We start from the raw sequence: 17,346 nt of genomic DNA on the forward strand, positions 1-17,346 counted from the left end.
GCCATATAGCGCTGTTAACAGGATATTCTGTATTTTGACACCTGAGGCCCTTTTCCTGAAAGTTGGTCTTTGGCTGATTAAAATTTAAAACAACTGAAAGGAAACATCTGAGAAAATCCATCTGAAGGTGGGTGAAACTAGGCATGCTCCCTGTGGAGTATTTCCTGTGTGAACAAACAGCTGTTACATGTCTGGTGGTTTGTATCATTTGGCCCATGTACCATTCTCAGCACACAGCACAAACAACGACACTGCATGCTTACGAGATTCATGGGGACAAAAGACCTATATCCTACAGTCTACTGCAGCATCAGGCTGTACTGCCTTCCCTATTTGGGGCGATGGCTGATGAATCCAGCAGCATCACACACCCCCTTTGCGAATCCAGTCTCTGAGCCACCACAAATCTGTGACCAACTCTGAGCAGAAAGTGCAAACTCACTGTCCCCAATCTTCAGGCTTCTAGCCTTAACTGAGACCTGTCCAGCCACTCATGTCTGTCTCCCTTTTGCTCCTGTCCTGGGAGGTGTTCATCTTGGTAGCCATGACTTCACAAAGGAAGATTGGGCCCTTTTATCTGTTTACTCTTTCTAATTTTTACCAGGAGATTTCCCCCCACCCGCCCCTATATCTGCCCAAACTTCTTCCCAAAGGTCCTGTCAGGCTCTCACATCCGCTAAGATATTTATCTGCTCAGTTTCTGTTGCCAATTTAAGATGGAGAAGTATATATGGTGGATTTATATAGACATGTGCGGGGCTCTGGAAGTCTGCTTAACTGGAACCTTTGTGAACCTTCTGTGAACCTGAATCCTTATTCATTCTCTTTGCAGGCCCCCAAGCGAGTTGATAAGGCTTGTAGCTTTGTTCTCTGTTGGGGAGGTCAGAGTATTTACTGCAGAATCTTACAAATTGGCATTTAGCCAATCAAGCATGGCTGTGCTGAAGCTGAAAGTCTGGCCCTAAACCTTGCATGTTCCTTACCAGTTTCAAAAATGCTATTGTTACTGATTGGATGTCTAGTTAGGTATTACGGAGACTGGGAATATGCTTCCTTGTGAAAAAAGTTTTAAATATAACCTGAGGTCTGAGTTCTCTCAGAACACGTTTTCCAAGAAAATGACCTTGCTATCTATACTTATAGCTCCTCAGGCTTAATCCAACAGATAGTTTGGAATTTATACCAGATAGTTCCCTTCTATAAAAATCCGAGTGAGTAGGGCCTTGTCTACCCCCGAAGGTAGTATTGCTTTAGCTGTATTAGCATAGTTAAAGCAATGCAACCATCCCTGTTGTATGCACGGTTCTATTGTTGTAAAAGTGCTTTACACTGGTGTAGCTATTCCCAGACGGGGCGGGGTATAACTATACTGGTACAAAGCATCTTCGTATCAGTGAAACTACATCCAGACCAGGGGGTCTACCTCAGCAGTGCAGATAGGGCGGTACGCTCCGGTACGCCGTACTAGCAAGATATCTATAGATGGTACAGTGTACCAGAAAGAGGAACAACAGACCGTGGGGCCGCTGGGTGGCCCCACACTGACAGCTCCTCCGGCACAGCTATGCTGCCCCCAGCCCTTCCATGCAGGGTCTCCTCCATCTGTGTAGAAGCCCCGCTGGAGGACAGGGCTGGGGGCAGGGCTGGCCACTGGGGGTGGTACAGCTGCGTCAGAAGAGCTGCGAGCGTGGGACCACCCGTTGGCCCCATGTTCTGCTCCTTTCCCCACTGCGGTTTCTGGGAGAGCCCTGTGGGTCAGGGCTTTCCTGGGAACCACAGTGGGGAAAGGAGCAGAACCCCTAGCCCCGCCCTCTGCCCTTCCACAGAGCTGCATCTCCTCGGCTCCCAGCAGCAGCCCCGCCGGAGGACAGGGCTGGGGGTGGTACAGCCACCAAAGGAGCTGCTGACGTTCTGCTCTTTTCCCTGCTGCAGTTCCCAGGAAAGCCCTGAACCGCTGGGCTCTCCTGGGAACCACAGCAGGGAAATGAGCAGAATGTGGGGCCACTGGGCAGCCCCATGCCGGCAGCCCCTCCAGTGCGGCTGCTGTACCACCCCCAGCCCTGTCCTCCGGCAGGACTGCTGTACAGAAGGAGAACACCCTGTGTGGAAGGGCTGGGGTGGTACAGCCACGCCGCAGGAACCTTTCGCCGCTGTGGTTCCGAAGGCGCAGCAGGAGGATAGAGCCCCCCCAGGTAAGGGGGATGGATCATGGGGAGGGGACAGGGAGACTGTGGGGGCCCTGGGCTGGGGGTGGGGCGGGGAGGAGTCATGTGGAGACTCATGTGAGGAGGTCACGTGCCCCCCAATTGTCCCCCCATACCAGTAAGAAATGGATTCCATTTGCACCGCTGGTCTACCCGTATAACTATTGCCGTAAAAAAGATCACAGTTCTGATAGAGCTAGACTGATAAAATTTTCAAATGCAGGCCCGATCTCAGTCTTTCTGTTAGTCCAACAATCAACATAACAGTAGTAACCACGTGAACATCCAGGGCCTGATTCTCCTTTGCCTTTTGCTTTGTGTAGTCCTTTACACTAGTATAAAGTGCATGTATAAAGCTACCCATTCTGGTTTGGTAGCTTTCACATTTTCACCCACTTTAAGGCCCCTTTACACTATCAGAGCAGTGGGAAGAAGCTTCAGTGAAAATGGAAATCAGAGCCATAGTGATTTACATCCACTTTGCACTGGTGTAAATGTCTACACAAGGTGAAAGACAGTGGTGAATCAGGCCCTTGCATGTTGGTGCTATAGGATCCTTTCCTTAAGGCTTGTCAACATGCAAAAATTATTCCAGAATAAGATAGGGTCTGAATTTACAGCATAGTAGCTATTTCTGAATAACTCCATGCATAGCGCAGGTCTACACTATGTGGCGAGGTGGACCTAAGTTACGCAACTCCAGCAAGGTGAATAACATAGCTGGAGTCGACGTACCTTTGGACAACTTATTGCGGTGTCTACACCACATTGGGTCAATGGGAGCAACTCTCCCGTCGACTTACCTTATGCTTCTTGTTCCGGTGGAGTACTGGAGTTGACGGGAGAGCGATCAGCGGTCAATTTAGCGGGTCTTCACTAGACCCGCTAAATCAACCCCCGGTGGATCGATCGCCGCACATCAATCCTCATAGACACTTTTATTCCAGATTAAAAGTACCTTTTTCTGTACATTTTTTTAGGTACCTATTTTAGCTCATTCAGTTTCCCAAGTGGATTAAGCTAATTCAGAAAAAGGCATTCTGATTTCAGAATAAGAGTTGCACACATGGATTTATCCCTGAACAGCTATTCCTGAATAACTCCATCTGTGGATAAGTCCTTAAAGTAGTCTAGGTCAGGGCCTAACTGTGGAGACAGATTTTAAAATTTTATACCCTTCAGATCTCTCAAAACAGCCATTTTGCAACACCAGCCCATGGTTATATTTCTACATGCATACCTGCCTAAATATCCAAATTGCAAAGTGTGCATGCATATTTGCTTGCTTAACTTAAATGCATGCTGTTCATACACCTATATTTGAAAATCTGACTTTTAATTTCAACCAGCTAAATTATCCTTTGCAATTATCTGAAAGGAGAGTGAAAGAGAAATACCTGAATATTTGCCATCATTTACTAATAGCCATCAGTGAGCTGGGGATAAAATATAACATGTGATTAGTCTCTGACTGTTCCCTGATGGGGAAAATTCTATTGTGTTGCAGGATTTTATTTTGTTTTCACCCATTACATTTGTTAACAAATGTGGCTGATTTAACAAGTGTAGCATCTTTCAAATATTTGGAAAAAACACCAAGTTCAGAAGAGTCTTGAACTATTTGTTCTTGTTTTCATGCTGTCTGAGCACGGCATAATATCACCATGCTCTTGCCATGCCATGGGAGTTAAGGCTCCTATTTATCTTTGTGTTCAAAGAAACAGACAGCGTCCGTAAAGTGCAAAATATCAATGTTACCTTTTGTGTCTGTCCTGTAAATCCTTCCCCACTTCAAGTTACCACACTGCCATTTGACTCAAAAGGCAACTGACTCATGATGTGTGTAGTGGCTCAGCATCTATTTGATGATCCCACTGCTGTTTGCTATTTAACAGAACAGCAACAAATATCATGAAAATCTGTTCATTTCTCTGAAGGATGATTCATTTATATAAGAATTTTGGTACATTGCTTAACACTAAGTATTACACAAGGGCTACATGTATATATCATCTGCTTTTAACCTTTCACCTTTAATTTGCTGGGTAATATTACCTTGCATTTAGAAAGAAAAGAAACATTTCCCTTACATTGTGGGAGGAGAATGATAAGAGACAACTCAACGATATTGCTTATTTTCAACTGCAGGCTGTAGTTGCTCAAAGCTCAACTCCAATTTTCCCAAGTGCACATCACAAAGAAAAAATAAATTAGGCATTGTTGTACATGTTTCAATAAATTATATAACTGTGCTGTGTGTGTATGGAACAGAACTGTGTTTATGAACAAGGACAATTAACTACAGAAAGGGCATTTTAAAATCAGTTCATTAGATAAGTGATAAATTACTCGTAAATGCTCTGCAATAAGCATTTAAACTTTATGCCATCTCATTTTGTAAAATGCATTAGCTGGATTATGTATTCCGTATTCACCCTCATTTAAAAAAAAATCCTTTGAAAACCAGACTCAGTAAGAAAGCCTTTATAATCTTCATTAGAAGAGATGATTCCAAGATGTAGACATTTTTGTCATTAATAATTATGATCACCCTGGATATTATTGATATCCATATACATGGCCAATCCCTTTGGAATTTTTGTAAATTCTTGGCCTCAACAACTTCCTGTAGCAACGAGTTCCACAGTTTAATTGCATGTTGTCTAGTAAAGTATTTCCTTCTTTCCATTTGGAATTTCCCACTCTTTGATATCACCATATGTCTCCTTGTTTTTATGCTGAGTCAGGGAGAACAGAAGTTCCCCATCTGCCTTCTCTACTATTCATTATTTTAAATACTTTATCATATCCTCATTTATTCATCTCCTTTCTAAGGTAAACAATCCCAATCTTTTCAATGTCATTTCATGGGAGAGGTTTTTTTCCGGGCTGTTGATCATCCTTCTCTGAATCTGCAATATCCTTTTTGAGATGGGGTGACCAGCACTGCAGATCTACACTTCAGATCTGCCACTTCTCTGGTTTACAGTAAATATGAGCAAAAGTTTTAATCTTGAGATATTTGTCATGACACATGGTTCTAGCTATGACATTGAACGTGTGTCTTTTCTTTTGTGCAAAACTGGATGGTCACATTTCCCGGTACAATCCAGACCAGTGTGCGGTTGTGTCACTGCCTGCCCCATAACCTTGGGTGCCTCACAATACTTTGCTGTTGTAGCTCCCAACCCGGGATGTTCACAAACAGCCAAACAGCATGCAGGTCACAGTCTAGGAGTCTGTGTATAGTTGCAGCCCTGGTCCAGCAAGCTTTGTATTTCTGTGCAAATTTGCTCTTATACCTTGCCAGTGGTGCAGTAGGACCTGCTGGGTTGGCTGTGATCCTACAGTAATGGTCATATAAGTCAGCAAGTGAGTTTTCCCTGGTTTGCTAGAAAACACTTGTCTATGTTCTTGCAACACAGATAACCTCTGTCTTTTCAACTGGTGTTAACTCACTGCAGAGATCGATGCTTTCCAGGGCTGAGTCAGGCTAGCATTCAGCCATCAATCAGTGAGGTGATGTCCCTCAGTTTCCCTTTCTACACAACGGCTTGTGTTGACCATAGCTTGCCTGCTGTGATAAGCTTTAAGTCTGTTTACATGCACCAGCTGTGGGACCCCATTATCACGAGGCCTTTTAACATGGTCTGTATCTTCATTTACCTCTTCTGTCACCACAAAAGGTCCTTCCCAAGAATTCTGCCTTTTAGTGCTTAGCACTAACCTCAGGTCCTCCATTTCAAAAGAGCATTTACAAGTATGTTGGCCATAGCACACCTTTTGTTTGGACTGTTCCTGAGGTTAGTCTGAACCATTTCCATTATGTCCATTAACTTCTGTAACAGTGTCCCCTTCTCAGGAGTCTCAGATAAGATCTAAGGGTCCCCTCACTTCTTTTCCGTATAGAAGATCAAATGGGGCAAACCCTGCTGACTCTTGGGGCACTTTCCTATAAGCAAATAGCAAATAGGGTAATAATCCATCAGTGACATTGTCCCAGACTCCGGTTCTCTTATTTGATTCTGAGCCTAGATTTTAGAATTCCATTGAACCTCTCCAACAGACCATTTGTCTCGGGGTGATATGGGATGGCTTTTAGTTGTTTTGCCTCACACAACTTCCATAAATTTGACGCACATTCATGTAAAATCTCTTTAGGGAAACCCAATCTGCTAAAAATAGCAAAAATTGCTTTTGCAACAGAATCAGCTTCAGACTAGTGAGGAGTTGTGTCACCCCAGAATATGATAGGTACCTATCATTTCACTTTGCAACATCCAAATAAAAGGAATAGTTTGAGCCACTACCTTCCTAATAGCTTTGGCCAAACCCAGCTCTGGAGGCATGGATTTTATATACACTAGTTGTTACTGAAATGAGATAACACTGGCTCCATGTTTTAGAAGTCTTAAGAAGTACCTATAAATGTTCAGATATCTAGTTTTGTCTTAATCTAGATGGTAAAGTCTTCAAGGCAGGAATGAGATCTTAATATATCTTTCTACAGTGCCCATCCCAGTGGGGCTCTGATCCTGATTGGGCTTTTGGACAATACTGTAACATCAATCATTAATAATAATTCATCTAGAAAAATCTCTTAACTAATTGTTAGCAGCACTGGTCAAATAGCAGAAAATCAGATTGTCAAATACAGCTAACTATAAGTGCAATGTTCAGTTCACTAAGATTCGTGGGGTCAGTTTGTTTGTTGTTTGCAATTTTTCATTGCAATGACCATTGGACATTCTTGAGAATGTTCACAAATTCCCAATATTTCACAAATTTTAGAGCAGATGATTGTGCAGCTGAAAACATAAAACACAAGCTCATTACACATTATTTAACATTTGCTATTCTCCCGTTTAAAAATAAAATGTCATTCAGTTAGGGTGTAAAAACAGATGCCCAATTGCACAACACAATTAGAAAATATTTAATGCAAACAGTCATGGACAACAATTCGCTAGACAATTATTTGTCAGAACTATTCAGTGAATGCAAATGAACAAGTTCGTTCACAGGAATCAGGGTCTCTTTGTGAATGATTTGCTAGCCAAAAAGGGAGTTGATTTTTTTAGCAAATGTTATTCTTAATTAATAGTTTGATCAGCTCTAATCATTAGATACTTCAGTAAGGCCCAGATTCAACAAAACACTTAAGCACGTGCATAGCTAGGGTAAAATTTTCACACACACATACCCACAATCCAGTTTTTAAAGGGAGCTTAATAAGTCTCATTTTCAAAAGTGACTTAGTCACTTAGGAGCCTAAGTCCACATCCAAAATGTATTAGGCCTTGCAGTGCTGAACAGAGCAATGCCTAAATACCTTTAAAAATCTGGGCCTAAATTCGGAATAATTGGGAACTGAAGAAAATTTGGGGAAGGGACTAATTGGTTTGCTGAAGAGCAGTGTATATGTGTGGTTTAATAAAGGTGTCCTGCTCTTTTTTTCAGGTAAAGGTGATGTGTTTGGCGATATCTTCTGGAAAGAAACCACTTTGGCCCATGCGTGTGCCAATGTCCGCGCACTGACGTACTGCGATTTACATATTATTAAACGGGAAGCCTTGCTGAAAGTTCTGGACTTTTATACAGCATTTGCAAACTCCTTCTCGAGGAATCTCACGCTCACTTGCAATCTGAGGAAACGGGTAAGGCACTTGATCTGATTCTCACCATTCCTAGGGGAAAAGTGATTGAGAACCCCCCACAGAGTCTGTGTAGCAAATAGCAATCCCAAATTTAGTCTTGATGTTTTCAGGTCAGTGCAGATTAACTAGACTGGCAGTAAAAGCTGTGGCTATTCATTAATGGTCGCTCCATAAAAGCTACCTGTAGATTTGAAGCTCAAAGTATCTGCCCTAGGAGGGTGACATATGAATTACACTTATTTTCTTTTTTCATTCCTTTTACATAATATATAAGGCTGTGTTTTATAGTCCAATAGAATCCAAATGATTACTTCTTCCAAGGTGAAGTCACTCTCCAATCTACTAAAATCCAGATCAGAGGCCATGCTGATGGGACATGGACCAACTAAGAGGAATTTATTGATGTGAAATAAATAAATTATACTCAAAGGTATTATGTTAATACCTGCCTCTCTTGCTTACTCAGTTTAGAATTTTAATATGGCAAGGTTAATAAAGCTTGACAGTGATTTTATATTCACAACTCTCTTTTTTTAACCCACCTTCTCATTTTATAATCAATCAGCAAAGCTCACTATCTGTTAGTCATTTCAAAGAACACTCCATGTGAAAATTAATTAGCTATAAAGATGTATCTTGAAAATAAGTTAACAGATCCTTTAATTCACATTGCAGCTGCAAAATTTAATCTTTATGGAGGTGTTTTTAAAGATTGATGAGGGTCATATACATTTGATTTGCATAGGGAAATCTCATAACAGTGATTTATAGATTATTGAGCATTAACTGAAATCCTTTTACAGTTGAAATGGATCTTTTTTTTTTCTATAGCTGAACCTAAGGCATCTCATCTGAAGTTACTGTAAGGCTATGATGATGTTTTAAAGACAGTCCAGCCATAGAAAAAAGGGAGCTCAATGCTTGTAGTAAAATAGGAATTGCCCAGCTGGAACAGACTGGTGGTTCTTTGAGCCTAGTATCATTCTGGCAACAGTAGCTTGTACATGATGCTGCACAGCAAGAAGAATGTGCTTTAGTGCTGTCAATGCAGTCAGCAAAGTACAAGATGTAGAGGAAGTGGGAGAGTTGGGAGAGGTTAAAATGGGCCTACAGATGCACCCAGTCTGAGTTAAGGCCGAAAAAGAAAGCACAGCAACAATCCAGTTTAGGTTTAAGATTGTCATCTTACCCTCTCTTGTAATTCCCACCTTGCTACCTGCAATGTGCCATGAATTGCCGGTCCAGAGTTGAAAACTCTGCTCAAGAACCTGGGCGGAACCCGGACGGATATGGGACCAGGGAAGAAATGCTTGAAGGCATTTTCATGGGACAAGCTAATACGACTCACGCTGTGTCAAAACATACATTCTGCTTCTTGTGGCTATAAACCTGTCACTTAAACTAACTTCCTGAGATTACACCTCTTCCTCTGGAGCCATGCCAGAGCTGTGCATTACCGAAAGCAATGTGAACACTTTGCTGACAAAGCAGCGGACTGCAATTCTACTATTCACATAGCGGAAATCCTTTCCCTTCCTCCAAGGAGGGAGAGGGCCTTCTGGCAGTGGGACCCAGTGTGCTTCACAAGGTGGGGTGCAATATAAGGGGTGGCTGCACAGATACAGGTGTGTAATGCAGAACCGAGCTCCCTGCATGCTAACCCCTAGGGACCAGGAAGTGCAGTCTGGGGAAGGCCTGCAGTGTGGCTGCATGGATCACTTAGACATGGATCCTCTGTGTTACAGCCACAGCAGTTACTATGCAGGGCTGTAGTAATGGCAGTGGAGTGCCTATGCAGCCACTTGACACCCTGATGGTAATGGTGGGAGAATTCTTTTCACCAGTGGAAGGGAAGATTTCTGCTAGGAGGAGCTGAATTTCATAATGAAGCTTATAAAGAAAGATATGTAGATTGGCTTTCACAGGAGAGGAGAGATCCCCGTTGGGTACATAGGGCAGCAGTAAATATGAATGGATTGGCAGTAAAAGGTTCTGAAGAACATGGCTATGTGGAATCACACATGATGTCTATCTGTATCTTCTCAACATCCAGGAGATAGGTTTGGGGGGGAAAGGCCTTTTCCTAAAAGAACAGTGCTGGGACATTCAGCCAGTCTGGTGCAGGGATTTCCTGTGCTTCATTCCTAGGCACTAGATAGATTTTTATGCTCTTAGATACCATACCCTGATCCAAAGTGCTATTAAGTAAGTGACTTCAGTGGGCTTTGGATTAAGTTCCATGGGCAGAAAATGTTCATGCTGCCCCTTGTGTACTCTACTAGGGACAAAACTGCTAGTTTAAAGGTTCATTTCTTAGAAAATGTGGCCCTAACTATCCGACAGATAGTCCGATCAAGCGGGCAGAAGCAGTCAATCAGGTCACAAGAGATTGGACTGACAGTGCTGCACAATTGTATTACAGCAATTTGTGCAGTAGTCATTTAACCTAAATGGAAGTAAAATCGTTTTCTCCTTTAATTGATTTGAATAGAAATATATTTAGCACCTTTTTTAGTTAAGTCATCGCTTTCAAGAGTCACCAATAATTATAACAAACATCAACCGCTGGCTCGTCTGTGCTCAAGAAGATGATTGTTTGCTCTCACTGTAGAAAACGCAGAGGTACAGAGAATTGTTCCCCCATCTGGTTTATTGCTTTACACACACACACATTTCTAAAGCACTCTTTGCTTCAGCAAGCATTAAGATGTAGTCCACAGACTGTACAGCAATTGAGGCGTTTAACAGGCTAATAAATTAGTAATAGTACTAAGCATGAAAGGTTAGTTCCACATGACAAGAAAAGAGACAGGCACATTGAGGTGGAGAAATAATGTTTTCTCACTCCCCAATAATATCCAGAGACCTGGCATGTTGAATGACCTACTTACCAGAGCTGTGCAGCGTGCTATTACCAACTCAAGATTTTTTATTTTTTTTTGTTGGTTAGGTAGTTCATCCATCACAATAAATTTATGGGCCCATAAAATCAGAGTGGCTGCTAGCTCTTCAACCTGCAGCGATCTCTCCTGCTCAGAATAACGAAGTGACTTTTAACCTGTAATTGAAAGTGTTGCATCATCTTTCTTTGTGTGCTGACCTGCGCATGCCACATCTAACATCAGTAATCCGGACTGCAAGGCAGGAACAGAACTTGGAACTTTTTCCAAGTAGAGAAAATAATTAAACTAGAAATATTCTTGAAAACTGCAATGAGATTCATGTCCATCTCTGAAAACTGAACGTTAAAGACCAGCGCTTGGAAGGACCCATCAAACAGTTACTAACTGACTTCCGATGTGGGAGAGAATATTTATAATATCTAATTCATGAAAGGCCTTTCGAGAATCTGTGCTCTTTGGATTAGGGCCTTGTTTTACAAGCTTGGCCTGTGGAGCAGTCATAGCAATCAGAGCCTAGCGTATGGAGTCAGCAAATAGGTTCCTCCCGGAAACAAGTTCTCAGTTCAAATATTTTTAAATACGTAGGTTTCCAGTTCTTGCTACCACTTCCACCTATACCAGCTAGTGGCAAAATCCCCAGGTAACGGCCAGACTCTCATATATTATATGTTATTTTGTACGCTGTGCATTACAGTATGGGGTGTTGCCATTGACTTCAGTGAGGCCAATATTTCGCCCATGTTTTTTAAATATAAATGATTGCATGCTGTTATTTTCCACAGTGTCTTATCCAGTGCAAGGATAAATGGTGCTCAGGGACTGAAAAAGGGGTGTGTGACGAATGAGACTGTGTCTATAGGATCTCTGGCATATTCACTGTTGGAATGTGTGTTAGAGGCATAGGAATGCAAAGAGAGAGAGGATACATTTAAGGCAGTTGAAATGTCTTTATATATATGAATATATAATGGCTGATGTATAATTCATCTAATACAGTCTAAACATATAAGGTTATTTACCTGCAGATCCTCAGGTCATGACATGTCATGGCCCATTGTTTTTCTGTATACTTGAAATTAGAACAATTTCTTTTTTAATCAGTTCCCTACTTTTTACTAGTGATTTTTAATGAAGAACAAATCTTAGACCTTAAAAATACCATTATTTTCATTTGAGCCAAATATTTGTATCTCTTCAAAGTGAGTTTCATATTAAGGTCTTTGTTGGCATCCACATTCTTGTCCATTTTGGAGGCTTTCCTGAAAGCAAACTAAATGGGCATGTGGATTTAAGAACATATTAAAATTGGGGAACATAGAACTATATAACCTCCAGAGTTCATGCATAGTTCCTTCTGCTTAAAAGTGTCCTGGGGATCTCTAACACTTTTGCATGTTTGCTGTGAAAAATCATTCAGCACGGTGGCAGTCTACTTTGCATGCAATTGTTCCCACTTTATTCAACGCGGTTTTGCCATTTATAATGAGCCTTTGTGTTGTGAGTTTATTCCACTTCGCAAAGTAGATTCTGCAATCGGCTTTTCTGTGAGAATTGGTTGATGAAGAACTTAACGTGGTGGATGTAGGCTTCCTCCCTGTTAAAGGATTCAAAGGATCAAACTACTAGTCTCATTTAATCTAGGACTTTGGGCTAAATGGAATGGAAACTTTTGGGATGAGGCATTAGACCAATACAATTTTATGTTGGATGCCTAATACTAAACTTTTTTTGGTCACTCCTCATATGTGCATCATTTGAGTATTTCGTAATAAATACTGTAAGGATGTTGAGGGGCTTTGCCACCCATTTGGGGTTGGGAGGAGATTACCGAAAAGTATATTAAGTATAAACTGCAGTGGTAAACTATAAAAATTTGCCACTTTCCTCTTAAATTAATACAGTTACCATAGTATTCACTCATACTCCCCTATATTTTAATATAGGATGCTGTAGACTCTACAGTAAGGTTATTTAGGTCAGTTTGTGAGCCCCCCACTTATATTAGGTAGCAGTTACTCAGATTTAGTCTGATTAAAGTTCATGGGGTTATTTGCGTTCGCAGTCTGGCCATTATATAACTCCGGCAATTGGTGAGCTTTCCTATTCCTGAGATAAGCTGCCTCACCCCGTTGGTGGATCCTTAGAAACGGTGACTCGCTGCTTGTCCTGTGCTGTGATAGTGATTCATGTTTGAGGTGTCACCAGTAGTGACAAAAACAGAACCCATTTTGATTAAATAAGTTTCCACAGCATTATTAATTAAAAGAAGCTGTCCATGAATAATGGAAATAGATTAGTCAATGAAGGCTCCTGTGGAATTTATGTCTCTGTCTCCATGAATGAGAATATGCCACCACGTGTATTCTGGCACTGCATCCTGGCAATCCCAGTTACCAAACCTGTCACTGTTGATGTTTTTCTTTCTTATTCAGAGTGTGATCCTTTGCCCACGGGATCAAGACTGTATGAAGTCAGAACTAATAGCTCAGTTTCTATTTTGGCTTACAGAGCTGTCTGGGCCTTTGACTCTGGGTTCATTTTCAAACTGTGGCTGGCTCATGCCTAATGAATGTTCATTTGACCCACTTCTTGCTGATATCAATTCAATTCAAATACGCAGACAAAAATGTTTTTGTTCCTTCATATGTTTTTGGGCCCTGGGTTACCCAACCAGTCGCTCACCACTCTAACCCAAGGCAGGGATGCTTAGAAGGCTTCTTGCACTCAGCGTTGTGAAACGTACCTGCCCCTTCATTTACCAAGGGCAAGACAACAACTTCAGTCACAGCCCTTGCTTTGGGATGGCTAGTAATTGGCAGTTGGCCTATGACAGCAGCAAACTGCAACCCATTCAGCCGTGCTAGCGAGTGATTAGGGTGGGGGTGCAGCCAATGAGGGGGAGTGGAGCCTGCCTCTTCCCACCCACTTGTTCCAGTGTAAGCGAGTGCTCAAGACATTCTTACTACTGTGTGTCGGACCCTAGGCCCAGGAGCCAGATGGGCATGAATATAAAGGGGAGATCACTCCCTCTTGCGTCCTTGCAGGAGTGCATAATCCAAGTCACAATTTAGCCTTGCCTTTGGAGTTCACCACACTTGCCTCTCCACCCCCACGTGCAAAAGGAACAATCGTTTTACACTGTCCCTTCCCCTCCTCGCCCCTTAGCTGTCCTTGTTCTAGCTCAATGTGCTCTCCAGGGAAGTGAGGTCCTATAGATGCAGGTTAGCTATGCTGTAGGGTAGAGCAGCCATGCTGGACAAAATCAATATGATTTCATTTTCTTCACATCCCAACAGCCCTCGTGGCATCCTCTAGGACCTTAAGAAGCTTTTGTTTACAACAGAAATGTTTATCACCTGTCTTTGTTTTAGTGACAATTCCTTCCAGGTTCTTCCTCTAGCACCTGCTGTTATGTTAGCTCCTGATCCTAGTCACTTAACTTCTGAGAGGTGAAGAGCTACTGCATCTAATGGCTTCTCCGAGAGCCATGCAGTTCATTACAGTGCGGCACTCTGACGTTAGACTGTGATGTTTGCAGTGAAGCATTGTGTTGGTATCCGATCAGGTGGCATCTCTGTGACCCCATCTCATGACAAAGGGCCCAATCCTGCAACCCTTAGCCATTCGGAGTACACAGTGGGTATGTCTACAGTAAGCGAGGGTGATTGTAGCATGAGTAGGCAATACCCATGCCAGCCTTAATGTAGCCTGCACAAATAACAGCAGTAATGTAGACATGGTGACATGGGCTTTTATGTGGACTAGCCACTGGCGTATTTATCCAGTTCCCTGGGCTTGATTTCTTGTTGCTAGCCCATGCCACCTTGTTCTACACAAGGATTGTTACCTGTGCTAGCTAGATTAAATCTAGCATGGGTATGTCTGTCTGTGCGACAGTCACACCCTCCTTTGCCATATAGACATACCCTTTAGCTACATGAGCAGGCCCATCTGCTGCAGTGTAAAGGTTACTGAATCAGGCTCAGAGTTTCTCAGCAGCTCTGTCCTCAGATCTCTTGGCTGATGAGGGATGCCTCACATCTTTGCACCCCTTCTAGGACACAGAGGTTTGAATTTGAGGTGGCCAAAGCAGGGAAGTGGTTTGTTGGAGGGTTGTGGATGTCTCCGCCAGGTACAAGAACAGCATACAGATTCAAAGAGAAAATGGCTCTGGCTTTAATGTCACCCCAGTGGGATGCTGTGGGACTATAAGCTGTGCTCCCTAGACAGAGTGGGTGCTGCAAAAGCTTTCATGACGATTTTCTTCCCAGTTGTGTTTCTGCCTGTTTTTAGGCCATTCCCTCCCTGCCCAGTTGTTTTATCTACTTGCATTTGCCTTCCTATGTACTTTGGGATCATTTGTGCAGCATTAGGGCAGTGCAGCACTCCACAGCTCCAGGGGGAGCTCTGGGAGGAAAGGTGCCCGAGCCAGAGCTCCTCCCGGTGCAGAGGGAGCAAACCTGCTCCTGCACCCGCTCCAGGGTGCAGCATGTTCCCCACCCCAGGCACTTGGCCAGCTCCACGAGTTGATGTGGAGACAGGTGACAGCTTTGTAGTCCTGCCTCCTTCTTCCCCCTTAGATACTCAGATACCGGGGGATGGACTAAAAACCTAGCTAGCTAGCGGCACAGGGAGGGAAAGCAGTTGTACCTGCCTTTGCATGAGCTGCAGGAGGGAGAGGGGGAAGGCTCCTAGCATGCGCTCACCGCGCTAACACTCATGTAGGGGCCAAGCACAGTCTGCCCTGTAGATTGTATGTTTGAAGTGTAATCTGATCCAGAGGTTAACCAATGTGCCAACGGTTTTAATGATATCCCGAGGCCACATTAATCCTGTAAGGGACTAGCAGACTCCTTTTCTATTCTGGATGTAATCACTCTGTTAAATACCTACTCTAGAGGTCTGGATCCTGCTTGCATTTAAGCAAGTGGAAAAATACCCAGTGACTCTGCTGACGGCAGGACTGGCCAAATTAGTAACCCTTTGCCATACCAAGGGTGGCCTGCTAGTTTTTAATAGACACAAAACTTCTCTTCCAAAATCTAAAACAAAAGAGCCTTTGATTTCATTCGTCAGGATGATATTTCAGTGGCGATTTTTACTGGAGAATACAAGCCTGTTACAGTGCTTTTCCTTCAAAGGACTTTTAATGTTACAGTACATTAGTGTACTTATGTGCATACAGACTGGAAAAAATCATGTATTTTTTTGCACGTTTAGAGTCAGATCATCAGCTGATGTAAATGGAGTTATGCTGATTGACACCAGTGGGGGATTTAGCTCTCCTCTCTCTTTTTCAACCACGTGGAGAAATGCACTCTGAATGATGTAAGAGGCCGAGCTCATTCATAGAAAAACAACAGGTTAAAGTCAATTACAATGGTCACTTACACATGACTGAAAATTAATTACTTCAGATTGTAGTTAGTTAAATTTATGAAGTTAGTTATACTGTGGGAAGGTCCAGCTCAAGGGTGATTTATTAAGATGCACTATTTGTAAATTAATACTTATTTTAGTTTGTTGACAATGCTCTCAAAGTTAACAGGTGCTTCTTATTTCACCCATGCATTATGTAGGATATCAAGTAACATTGATCAAAGATGGTTCTGTACATGTCCTGCATGACAACTTAAATAAATCAAGGGGTTTATTTTAAGTTTTTAACCCTTTAAACATTTTTTAAAAATAATGTTATGGTGTTTCTTCTCTGTTGCATGAAACTGATACTTTCATCTCCCTCTTCCGCAGTTGGAAGGGAGTAAAAATATGCTGTGCTGCTGAAAGTGGAGGACCAATATCTCCATTTTAATATTTATTGACCGTAAAATAGCTTGGGTATTGGTATGCTTTGATATTATTGAAAAAAAACAACAGTGCAACTAGCAGCTAACTCCAGCAAAACTCCACTTCCAACACAGTCCAATAGGTGCGACATTCTGCACCCAAACAATCTTGTATAAACAATCACCTCCATCCTCTTAAAAAGGTCAGGCGAACAGATGGTCCTTGCAGATCCAACTCTTTCAGAGCAAAGCTGGAAGCTGCTTCCACAGCTGAAAACACGACGGCCTGCCCCTTCTCTGTTAAATTCAGGAGACTGCTACTCAAGGCTCTCCTCCTACCTCAACTGCAGCAATATGGCATTGAGAGAGTAGGTGGGTCCCACTCAAGTAGCTTTTGCCATTCATGAGTAATGAGCCTATCCCAATCTTGTGGTGATATAATCTTTAAACCACAGTGTCATATATTCCACTTATTTATGTATACAGACATGTGGTGTGAATTTGTGTATGTATGTAGATAGAATAGTAACTCTTAATCTGTGGAAACTCACTCTTTGGAAGAATGGAAAATATAAGAATCTGGATCGTTTTTGTTTGGGCCTCACTTATTGGGCTGGGACAGAACCACTGGGAGCAGATTTTTGAAAAAATAATCTTGATCGCAACTTTAATCTCTCCCTCACTGGCAAATCATTCTGCTAGTATTTTGTTGACTCTGGTTCCCTAGGTGGTGGTTCTACTATAATACTTTCCATCTCATGGGTCTTCACTTAGTAGCTAGGAGTAGGTGGAGGTT

The 17,346-nt window shown here is 42.4% G+C and overlaps 1 protein-coding gene across 1 annotated transcript in view; it reads left to right on the forward strand.

Annotated features, from left to right (window-relative positions):
* The window catches only part of KCNH5 (potassium voltage-gated channel subfamily H member 5), a 222,665-nt gene that overhangs the window by 176,138 nt on the left and 29,181 nt on the right, over window positions 1–17,346 (forward strand). Inside the window, exon 10 of the mRNA XM_024194406.2 lies at window positions 7,665–7,861. Coding sequence (XP_024050174.1) covers window positions 7,665–7,861 — 197 coding nt within the window. The remainder of the gene's footprint in view (window positions 1–7,664; window positions 7,862–17,346) is intronic.

Source organism: Terrapene carolina, unplaced genomic scaffold (genome assembly GCF_002925995.2).
Source record: "Terrapene carolina triunguis isolate 2854851 unplaced genomic scaffold, T_m_triunguis-2.0 Scaffold189, whole genome shotgun sequence".
Lineage (NCBI taxonomy): Eukaryota > Metazoa > Chordata > Testudines > Emydidae > Terrapene > Terrapene triunguis.